The sequence below is a fragment of the Malaya genurostris genome, chromosome 2 (genome assembly GCF_030247185.1).
Source record: "Malaya genurostris strain Urasoe2022 chromosome 2, Malgen_1.1, whole genome shotgun sequence".
Taxonomy (NCBI): domain Eukaryota; kingdom Metazoa; phylum Arthropoda; class Insecta; order Diptera; family Culicidae; genus Malaya; species Malaya genurostris.
In genome coordinates this window covers 200,073,930-200,084,836 of record NC_080571.1, presented here as the reverse complement: position 1 = coordinate 200,084,836, position 10,907 = coordinate 200,073,930, and the positions used below count along the sequence as shown (strand labels likewise).

Here is a 10,907-nt window from a genome sequence, read left to right as displayed (position 1 = left end):
AGTCTACATATCATTGGTGCACAGTGAACTTCACTGGAGCAACATAATCAGACGAGAAAGACGTCGCTTCAGATATTTTTCTGCATGCACAATATTATGTCACTGTCAATCGGGTTGATCGAGCACCCACCCGCTCGTGAGGAATTCTGGCAACCGTCAGTAGGCTGACTGCATTCCGGCTGCTGTCAAAATTGTCCAGGCAAAATTGCGTCATTATCTCGCCGTACGTGTTATGTTTATTTCCCTCCTCTTTCTTTTTTCTTTATTTTTATTCGACTTCATTTGATATTCATCAATCCCGCATGTACGTACAAAAAACGATTCTTGAGACGAGGTAAATGAGATTGAAATATGGGTATGTTTGGTAGTGAGAAAGCAGTGTTATTGGTAATAACATATTCCATAGTAAATATACATGAAGGGCAATAATATATTGCCCTTCATATGAACTTCTTATTGAAGTAATACAACCATGGCGATGAAATTTAGAACCGATTCAAAACGTTTCTGCCAGTCTTGTGTGGCCAGCAGAAACAGAACCGTTAATAACCGCTAGGTAATATTCTCTGTTGGAAACGGTTGTTGCATTGTTGCCAGACTATTTCCAGAGTTCTGACTGAATTGCTGGCAGACATAGCCAGCCTTCTGGGGGAAAATCTTTCTGCCGTGTATAAGTGCCCACATTATCAGATCCGAATGAATTCCGAATCGGCGAGAAATTTTCATTCGGAATTCCATGTGGAAATCATAATACATTCCGTATAAATTCAAACTCCAGTGCAACAACCGATTCCGAATGAATTTCGTCTACAACTGAAATCTTTCGGGATTGAGTGAATTCAAAAAACATCATCCATTCCTCTAGCTGGAAAGTAGTGAAATGGCGTGAGTCGCCTAACTTTTACACTAACACATTCATAAAACGAGCGAATATTCAGTGATATTTATTATGTCACTGTCAATCGGGTTGATCGAGCACCCAACTTAGGTGAAAATTCTAGCACTGAAAAATCATGCAGTCGAGTAAAAATTCATTGCTAATTCCGTCATTTCGACACCCAAGTAACAATTCGAATTCCTTATGGTTTTGATTATAATTTATGAGTTTTGTAATTGATTTTTCAATCACTACCTGTTTTATGACAACTATAATAAGTGTCTCTTTTGACAAGTAATATAGTTTTTAAAGCTTCTATTAAACCCTTTACCTAGACTAACAACTGGACTTAAAATAAAACAATTTATATTAGAATAAAACCCCGTAAATACTCTTAACACTGCTTTCAAACATTTTCTTCCAAACATTATTGTCAGTTAAATTCCTTCTAGTTTTATGTGCGTGCGTGTTCATTGAATGACAGTAGGGTCTAAATGATGAAAAAATCATCATTTTTGCGATTTCTTTTCAGAATTAACAAAATAAATTCAAATGTTTTGCATGTTAAAAAGCATCATTCGAACATTTTGTAATTTTTTCGTGAAAAAATATTGAGAAATAAGTCGGTGAAGAGGTATTTTTGAGGACACTTCTTAAAAATCATGATTTTCGGTGTCCACTGTATCTCAGCGCAGACTAACCAAGTAACCATATGCATTATATCACTGCACATTTACAACTCTATTTTTACATTGTTAATGTATAATTACACTAATCCTACATACTTTAAAGTAATGTGCATTAAATTTGCATTCAAAACGTAACTGAGCATTATTTATTATATTACCTTCCGTCGTGCTATATATCGACATTCAAAGCTATATTTTGGAGCAACGAAACTTTAATAATAACTATAAGAGAAATAATCTTATAAGAGTCTAATAATCGCCCTTTCCAGCTTTATAACAGCATTGCAAAACCATTTGTAACTCCGTTGCATTTAATCAAATTTTACGCGAATTTTTAAAGTTGAATTAATGTAAAGTTATAATGCGTCGTGGTTACTTGGGTAATCAGAAGTGAACAAATCAAAGCAGCATAGTTAGAGTACAAGGTTTTTCTAGACCCCAATGTGTCTGTTTGATTTTTTTTGAATTTTTTTAAATTTTTGGTGCTTGTTCAAAGTGAAAACTAAGAGTTTTCATGAAAAAGTCCGCCATTTTGTAGATGTAAAATCTCCCCAAAGTAACAAAAAACGAAAAGGAAAACGTTGGGGTCTGGTTTTTAATATGTAGAAAGTGTGTGCAAAATTTGAACAAAATTGGTGCAGTAGTTTTTGAATGGCGATGGACACAGACTTTCAAAACCAGCTTTTGAGAAAAACGCGTTTAAAGTTTTTTGTCTATAAAATCAATGGAAACAATTTATTACTCCAGGGAGCCCGTAGTGTCTAATATTTTCAAAAAAGCATATTTTTCCTTTTATAATTTGTTATAATAAAACATTTCAAGAATGTTTCGTCAAGTTTTTAAGTCAATCAAAGCAGAAATTTTGGTTCTATGCGCTGAGTTCTTATTTCTTCGCAATATGAGATAAACGAAGATAAAGGCCCGTAACTTGCTGAGTTTTGTTCCAATGGGCATGAAAATTTCACAGAATGTTTTACTATAAGAAAATACAAAAAAAAAAAATGATTTTTAAAAAGTGTTAGACCGTACCCGCCCTTTAAGTGTAATTTGCATTAAAGAAAATTTCATGGCCGCCATTATGATGTTCTATACCATAGCATTTATTGACATCAAATAAACTTCGAAATGCAAAAACGAATAAATATGATTGACTTTCATGATTCATTTTCAGAACGTGTGCACAAGTTTTAACGCCACGAAATAGTTTTAAACAAAAATGACGATGAATCACAAAAAAATAATTTCCAGAAGTCATGGAGATTTTCACAATAGTCGAATTTATTTCAAGGCGATTAGTTGTAATTCTTTTTTTTATCCATACATTCACGATGAAAATAAAAGCGCATAAAGTTTTTACGTTCGGAAAAAGGCTCAAACTCGTAGTTAAAATCTAATACATTCTTACTAATTGCATTCAAAACAGACATGACATACACATAGTCAAGAAAAATATCATCAAAACCAAAGTTTATTCATAACGGAATTCATTCCACCCGAATAAATTTAATGTTGATCCTAAAGCTGGTTTCAAAATTTTCATGAATTTGGAAATATGTCGGAATTGAGTGAGAAGATGCGGACTAAATTGTTAATTAGTCTTCTTCTTATTCTTTCCCAATTTTGCGCGTTTTCGTGCTGATTTTGTTTATTTTTAATTGAAAACATTATATAACTGAATATATAAATTTAAATTTTCAAGTTTTTCGGATATACAGCACAAGTGAATAACCAGTTCTTCTTAGAATTCCAGCAAAACTGTTGAAATTCGCTGGAAATTTACAAAACGGCCTACCTTAGTCAGCATCATCCATCCCAGTCTGGCAGACATAGCCAGCCGTCTGGGGGGAAATCTGCCCGCCGTGTACAAGGCGAATTGAAAATTCAGTCCTCATATTCTCACTCAATTCCGACAGATTTCCGAATCAACCGGTTGTAGGCGAAATTCAATTGGAATCGGTTGTTGCATTGGAGTTGGAATTGATTCGGAATTCCACATGGAATTGATTCGGAATTCCACATGGAATTCCGAATGAAAATTTCTCGTCGATTCGGAATCCATTCGGATCTGATAATGTGGGCTGGAGTGTAGTGAAATGGATTAAGGCGCCTAACTTTTACACTAACACATTCATAAAATGAGCGAATATTCAATGACATTTCGGTAGTAACATGTGATTAGGGCATATCGCACGATAGGCCCTTGCGAATGTTACAAAATATAATGCTCATTGCTCGGTTCTACAACCTTCATTTACACAATGATCAATATAATCTCGTAGATAGAAGCCCAATCTACGAAATTGTGCGCCATATGCCTGAATTTCATGTTTAAAACTTGAGTAATGAGCATTATTTTTCGTAACATTCAAAAGGGCATATCGCACGATATGCCCTAATCATATGTTAGTACCGATTTCGGTAGTAAGTAACATGTGATTAGGGCATATCGCACGATAGGCCCCTGCGAATGCTACAAAATATAATCATCAACAACAACGAAATTGTGCGCAATATGCTTGAATTTCTTGTTTAAAACTAGAGTAATGAGCATTATTTTTCGTAACTATCAAAAGGGTATATCGCACGATATGCCCTAATAACATGTTAATACCCTCTTAGAAAAAACGTTCAACGGTGGTCCATCGTTGGTGCAATACGTTGGATCATTGGTCCAATGAACGTCCAATAAAATTATCAGCCTCATTCTTGTTTACGACCGTATGCGATACGTTCGAAAGTATAGCAAATTCGTATTCCCGTTTACGTTCGAATCATTCACACTTTTAAACATCGTACATGCATAAAAACAACGCCCATCCAACTTTAAACTATCAGTTCTGGTACAGATTTGAGTTGTAAATAAAAATCTTTGATATCATTTGTTATTTGACTTGTTTTTTTCACTGATTTTGTATCATCATGTTTGCTTAAGTCCGTATCGACCATACGACGAACACATGCTTTCGAACGAATGCGAACAAGCCATTCTTGTTTTCACTCGAACGTGTACGTACACGACTCCTGTGCAAAAGAAGGATCGGCAGCGCAGGTAGTTTTTTTTTAGGAAGATTCCAAGCATCAAGGAAGTGACGAATGCTACATAATCACCCTCATTCTTGTTTACGTCCGTATCCGCAATACGACGAACGGGTACTTTCGAACGAATACGAATAAGCCATTCTTGTTTTCACTCGAATGAATTCGAACGCGACTCGTTTGCCACAAAATATTCAAATATCAGTAAACTTCTTAAAATAAATGCTAAGCCTTGATGTAATCAGTCCAATTCATGTGATTAACCATATGCGAAACGCTAGAATGTATGCCATTTTAGTTTCAAACGAAACGTGTATTCGAACATCATTCGTACGAACGAAATGTCCCATTCCCGTTTACGGACGAATAGACGAAATGTCGTGGTTTCGATTCGTCAGTTTAATGTTGCGAATCAACCGTTCGAACACATTGAAAAAAGTTTAACCGATCTCTAACAAAATTGTTTTCGAATCTAAAGGTGATTTGTAATCAAATCATAAATTTGTGTTTTGCATAAATCATTTAGAAAGCATAGCAGTATAGTAAAATGCTGTTTTTTGTGGGGAGCCTTTGAATATATGCGAGGTTCAAAGTTTTTACGCATCAATTTTGCATCTATTAAGTACTTTATGGAAAATACGCCATGGGTAAACATGCTTTATTTTATATTAAATGCATGAATTTACCAATGAAATAAATATGTAGGCTATCGAAAACATGACAAAATTGCAAGAAAAATGCAACATATTTTTCGCAGATACTACTGATCGGACTGCTATTTCAAATGCTTTTTTTTTACTTTGCACGAAGTTTAATTTGAAAATTTCATTTACCGACTTGAATAAAATTGGTCTTGAGTACGATATTTATTTATTATGTAGCATTCGTCACTTCCTTGATGCTTGGAATCTTCCTTAAAAAACTACCTGCGCTACCGATCCATCTTTTGCACAGGAATCGCGTACGTACACGTTCGAGTGAAAACAAGAATGGCTTGTTCGCATTCGTTCGAAAGCATGTATTCGTCGTATGGTCGATACGGACGTAAGCAAACATGATGATACAAAATCAGTGAAAAAAACAAGTCAAATAACAAATGATATCAAAGATTTTTATTTACAACTCAAATCTGTACCAGAACTGATAATTTAAAGTTGGATGGGCATTGTTTTTATGCATGTACGATGTTTAAAAGTGTGATTGATTCGAACGTAAACGGGAATACGAATTTGCTATACTTTCGAACGTATCGCATACGGCCGTAAACAAGAATGAGGGTGAATAAATAAATATCGTACTCAGGACCAATTTTATTCAAGTCGGTAAATGAAATTTTCAAATTAAACTTCGTGCAAAGTAAAAAAAAGCATTTGAAATAGCAGTCCGATCAGTAGTATCTGCGAAAAATATGTTGCATTTTTCTTGCAATTTTGTCATGTTTTCGATAGCCTACATATTTATTTCATTGGTAAAATCATGCATTTGATATAAAATAAAGCATGTTTACCCATGGCGTATTTTCCATAAAGTACTTAATAGAGGTAAAATTGATGCGTAAAAACTTTGAACCTCGCATATATTCAAAGGCTCCCCAGAAAAAACAGCATTTTACTATACTGCTATGCTTTCTAAATGATTTATGCAAAACACAAATTTATGATTTGATTACAAATCACCTTTAGATTCGAAAATAATTTTGTTAGAGATCGGTTAAACTTTTTTCAATGTGTTCGAACGGTTGATTCGCAACATTAAACTGACGAATCGAAACCACGGCATTTCGTCTATTCGTCCGTAAACGAGAATGGGACATTTCGTTCGTACGAATGATGTTCGAATACACGTTTCGTTTGAAACTAAAATGGCATACATTCTAGCGGTTCGCATATGGTTAATCACATGAATTGGACTGATTACATCAAGGCTTAGCATTTATTTTAAGAAGTTTACTGATATTTGAATATTTTGTGGCAAACGCTTCGCGTTCGAATTCATTCGAGTGAAAACAAGAATGGCTTATTCGTATTCGTTCGAAAGTACCCGTTCGTCGTATTGCTGATACGGACGTAAACAAGAATGAGGGTGTATTATTTGATTGTAAATCATCTTTATATTCGAAAATACATTTGTTGGAAATCGGTAAAACCTTTCCAATGTGTTCGAACGGTTGATTCGCAAAATTAAACAGACAAATCGAAACCACGGCATTCATCTATTCGTCCGTAAACGAGAATGGGACTTTTCGTTCGTACGAATGACGTTCGAATACACGTATCGTTTGAAGCTAAAAACTGGCAAACATTCTAGCGTTTCGCATATGGTTAATCACAAGAATTGGACTGATTTCATCAAGGCTTAGCATTTGTTTGAAGTTCATTGAAATTTGAATATTTTGCGGCAAACGGGTCGCGTTCGAATTCATTCGAGTAAAAACAAGAATGGCTTATTCGTATTTGTTCGTCGTATGGTCGGACGTAAACAAGAATGAGGAAGATGTATTTTTTATTTGAAGTTTGTAAAAACCGTTTGTTATATCTGAGAAAATCGAATGACATCTTCTGTCACATACACGCACAGATATTTTGTGATCTCGACGAACCGAATCGAATAATATATTCCTTCGTTCAAAAATCGATTTTCACAGCGATTACATATAGAAAGACTGAAAACATAAAACAAATAAAACGTTGCAAGATTTAATCCACAAAGAAAAAGTTTAAGCTGTGCAGGTAAAGCTGCTTCTTGCTGATATTAAACTTCTATAGTGAAGCAATATCCGATTTTATCACAGTTCGTCGAGTAATCGGCAAACAAGTATTGCGACTCCAATAAATAGATAACTATTGGTACAAGAGCTTCATAATAATGAATTCCGTTCAAATGTGGAAGTAGAATCAATTAGCAAACTATCATCTAAAAAATCAACCAAACGTAGACTTTTGAAGTGGTACAGATAGGAAACTGTACTACTACCCATTTAATTTTTATGATCCTTAAATATTACGAAAACATCTTGACACAAAATCTCTTGATTCATGATTTTAACATCTCTATTTTTCCTCCTGTTTTGAATAGACAAGTGTCAGATGACATTTTCCGCAATAATGACGATCCTCGTGAGCAGCCATGAATACACCGGCACCACAAGTCTCACTAGTGCACTCGCGACGCAGACGATGAATCTTGCCGTTCTCATCGACCTGCATAAATACAAAATAGATTATTCCATATCTATATAACTTTAACAAAAGAAAATAGTCTAACCTTATAGTACTTCAGTACAGCAAGTTTGACCTTCTTCCTCTTATGCTTGATCTTCTTGGGGGTGGAATAATTCTTCTTCTTTCGTTTCTTGGCACCACCGCGCAGACGTAACACTAGATGGAGAGTAGATTCCTTCTGGATGTTATAATCCGACAGAGTGCGACCATCTTCCAGCTGCTTTCCGGCGAAGATTAAACGCTGCTGATCTGGAGGAATTCCTTCCTTATCCTGAATTTTGGCTTTCACGTTCTCGATCGTATCGGACGGCTCGACCTCAAGGGTTATGGTCTTCCCCGTCAAGGTCTTGACGAAGATCTGCATTCTGAACGTACTTTTAGTAGAAGATACGAGTTATTAAATGGATGAATTTCAATTTTCGCTGGCTAAATAAGTTGATCGTAGCAAGTGTGCGAGTGTAAAAACGATTAAAAAATGTTATCCTGAACATGTATATGGTTTTATTCCAAATACATCATCACATAAAATATTTAAAGTAAACCTAATAATGAGAACAGATTTGAAGGTACACGATTTAATTAAACCAAAAGCACTGCATTGATGCATCCGTCGTTTTCGGGATTGTTTGTGACCTGCGCATACTTGCCCCAGACTACCTTGCCAGATTGCGTCACTAAACCTAGCTCGGAAATGTTCACCTCGATCACAGTACCCTTGGTAATAACACCAAGGCTGGTGTACATGGGTGAGGATGGATTCTTTTTGACACCGATAATAGGCAGGTGGAATGTGGCCTTGAGCTCCGGATGTGTCACGTGCGCTTTGTTGAACCGAAGTGCCATTGGTCGAATGAATCGCTCAAACTTGGGAGGTTTACGTGTGAAATTCTCTCCTACGTATGTCACTTTCGTGACCATTCGCTTCCAAGCTTTTCGTTTTGTTTTTCCGCTACGGATCACTTTAAATACTTCAGCATCCGATTGTGCTCGAACTTTCGGAATTGGAACGTCCCATTTTCCGGCCTTTTCCTTTCGTTTTTGCTTGATCATATTAGACAATACTTTGGCACTAGATTGTACGCCACGATCAAGCAGATAGGTTGGAATCGCTCCATCTTCAACTTTTTCGGTTGTTTTCTTAACCTTTTTTTCCTCATGCGCTTGTATTTTTTTCTTCATTTGAATCTTTTCATTTCGTCGTTGTTTTTGGAACAACTTTGCTTTGATGCCACGCAATTTACGGGCCATTGCTGCGCGCTTTTTCGGCTCGCGGGCCTCGCGCTTTCGTTTGCGTTCTTCATAGTCTAGACGGCGACCATGCAGCTTAATATGACGTTCAATGTACTCGTTCTGTGGCATGGTGAATAAGAGCAATCTCGATCAGAGCACTAAAATGAGAAATGAGTGTTGTTTACTAGCAATCATTTATTTAGTTTAGAATAATAGAGCGAACGACTGCAATTCATCAAAGATGTAGCTTGTCAAAATTGTTATTGATACGCTTTTAAGATAAACGTTCAATGACCGTAAACGAGCATTTTTTCTGGGCTTAGTTATTGACTAAGATTCGGTAATAATTCACCTGATCCTAGCTTCGATCAAGCCAAACATAGATTACAGAATAAATCTAATGCGGTATCTGATGATATTGAAATGCAGTGTCGATTTTGTCGAACAAGAAAACGTTTCAATGAAGATCTAAGATTTATGACGAGATGGTCTTAGCCTACCAAGACAGTACAAAAAAATATGGTTCAAACAACCTGAGAAGTACGGAATTCTAAACGATGCTAAGTTTCCATAAACACAGAGAAAAAATTAACCTAGCTTGTCCATGTTACACGAAGAGTACTGCTACCTCATCTTTTCCAAATCTCAGGATTGGTTTTGCTATGTAAATGCATAGCGACATAGATATAACTATTGTCAAGCTACATGAAGACGTTTGCTAGATGTAGCAAAAAACACTATATGACAAGGCTGATAGGTACCTAGTCATTAATTGAACACAAATTTCTACCTCTTACATCTCGTCCAGGAAACTAAGAAAATGCTTAACATATATATTATCTACGACGTTCGTTTTAAAACAATAACACTCGTATTGATTTTTTGGGGAACTGCATCTGAATATTTGACATGTTTCACTTAAATAAAAAAGATCATGGATATGAAACGTTTTCTTCGATAAACACAATATAATACTCACCAAGACTAAACGATTGTTCTTTTTTATGAAAGATCCTCAACACATCAAAAATATTCTTCACAGTACCCCAAAGCGTTCCACTTTTATCTATTTATTCACTGAAACGATCTAATTTCACCATGCCTCAAACATTGCGATGACACTAAAAGCATACAACTTTACATGTGGGTAATACGAATCACAAAATTGTTTCCATCTGAATTTCGGCACTTTCTATGACCAGCTTCCGATATTAGCTACAAATGCTAGGACACTCGATAAAATCAACTTATTTAACAGCACAAATTAATAGTATAATCATTATTTAGCGTGAAAATTTTTAGGAATCACGCATCAAACTCACCTTTCTCTGACACCATACACAAAGTAAAAGAAATAGGAAATGGTATTGCAGCGCCTCTTATGGCGTTTTCACAATATTGACACATAGCCGGAAGTGCGGGCTAGCCTCACTCCGTTACGCTCTTGCAGCAAACGCATTTCAAAAAATTACACGAATGCTCTGTGCTTAAATAGTACACTAATAAAAATAGGTACGATTTATTCACATTTAAATAGCACTTCAATATGCTAAGAGGAGCTCAGCAGCTAGAAGTTTTATGTGGAAGATCTATAATAGAACTGAAACTGGAACGAACGAATCCCAGCAAGTCGTACTAGTCAAGGGGCAACTCACTTTAAGAATGCACATTTAATGTACAGCCAATTCGCAAAAATGGCAATAAATTTTTGTTTTCACATAACCTTTCCTTGTGAAAAAAGTAAATGTGCAGTTAATTTAAACTCAATGCAATACACACATTGAAAAGAGCATTTAATTTTGTTAATATATATGTAATAGGGTAACAGAGGTATTTTGGCCCACTTTAGGATTG

At 35.6% G+C, this 10,907-nt stretch overlaps 2 protein-coding genes across 3 annotated transcripts; both read right to left on the bottom strand.

The window, feature by feature from the left end:
• Window positions 1-7,534: 7,534 nt before the first annotated feature.
• On the bottom strand, window positions 7,535-10,458 carry LOC131427003 (ubiquitin-ribosomal protein eS31 fusion protein). The gene is made up of 3 exons (XM_058589862.1): window positions 10,376-10,458; window positions 7,867-8,197; window positions 7,535-7,802 (listed from the first exon to the last, which is right to left on the bottom strand). The coding sequence occupies exons 2-3, from the start codon at window positions 8,185-8,187 to the stop codon at window positions 7,653-7,655; spliced, it is 471 nt and encodes a 156-aa protein (XP_058445845.1). The 5' UTR covers window positions 8,188-8,197; window positions 10,376-10,458; the 3' UTR covers window positions 7,535-7,652.
• LOC131427002 (ribosome biogenesis protein NSA2 homolog) lies at window positions 8,302-10,432 on the bottom strand. Of its 2 annotated transcripts, none has more exons than XM_058589861.1 (2): window positions 10,376-10,432; window positions 8,302-9,211 (listed from the first exon to the last, which is right to left on the bottom strand). In XM_058589861.1, the coding sequence occupies exon 2, from the start codon at window positions 9,180-9,182 to the stop codon at window positions 8,403-8,405; it is 780 nt and encodes a 259-aa protein (XP_058445844.1). In that variant the 5' UTR covers window positions 9,183-9,211; window positions 10,376-10,432; the 3' UTR covers window positions 8,302-8,402. The 2 variants fall into 2 exon arrangements, with proteins under 2 accessions (XP_058445844.1, XP_058445843.1); XM_058589860.1 differs by lacking the exon at window positions 10,376-10,432 and adding an exon at window positions 10,033-10,359.
• Window positions 10,459-10,907: the final 449 nt, after the last annotated feature.

What these genes read in the sequence shown, in the direction of transcription:
- LOC131427003 (XM_058589862.1), bottom strand. Translation starts at nt 8,187, where the DNA reads ATGCAGATCTTCGTCAAGACCTTGACGGGGAAGACCATAACCCTTGAG. An exon ending in CTGTACTGAAGTACTATAAG is followed by an intron (nt 7,803 to 7,866) that starts GTTAGACTATTT and finishes GTATTTATGCAG; the next exon opens with GTCGATGAGAACGGCAAGAT.
- LOC131427002 (XM_058589861.1), bottom strand. Translation starts at nt 9,182, where the DNA reads ATGCCACAGAACGAGTACATTGAACGTCATATTAAGCTGCATGGTCGC.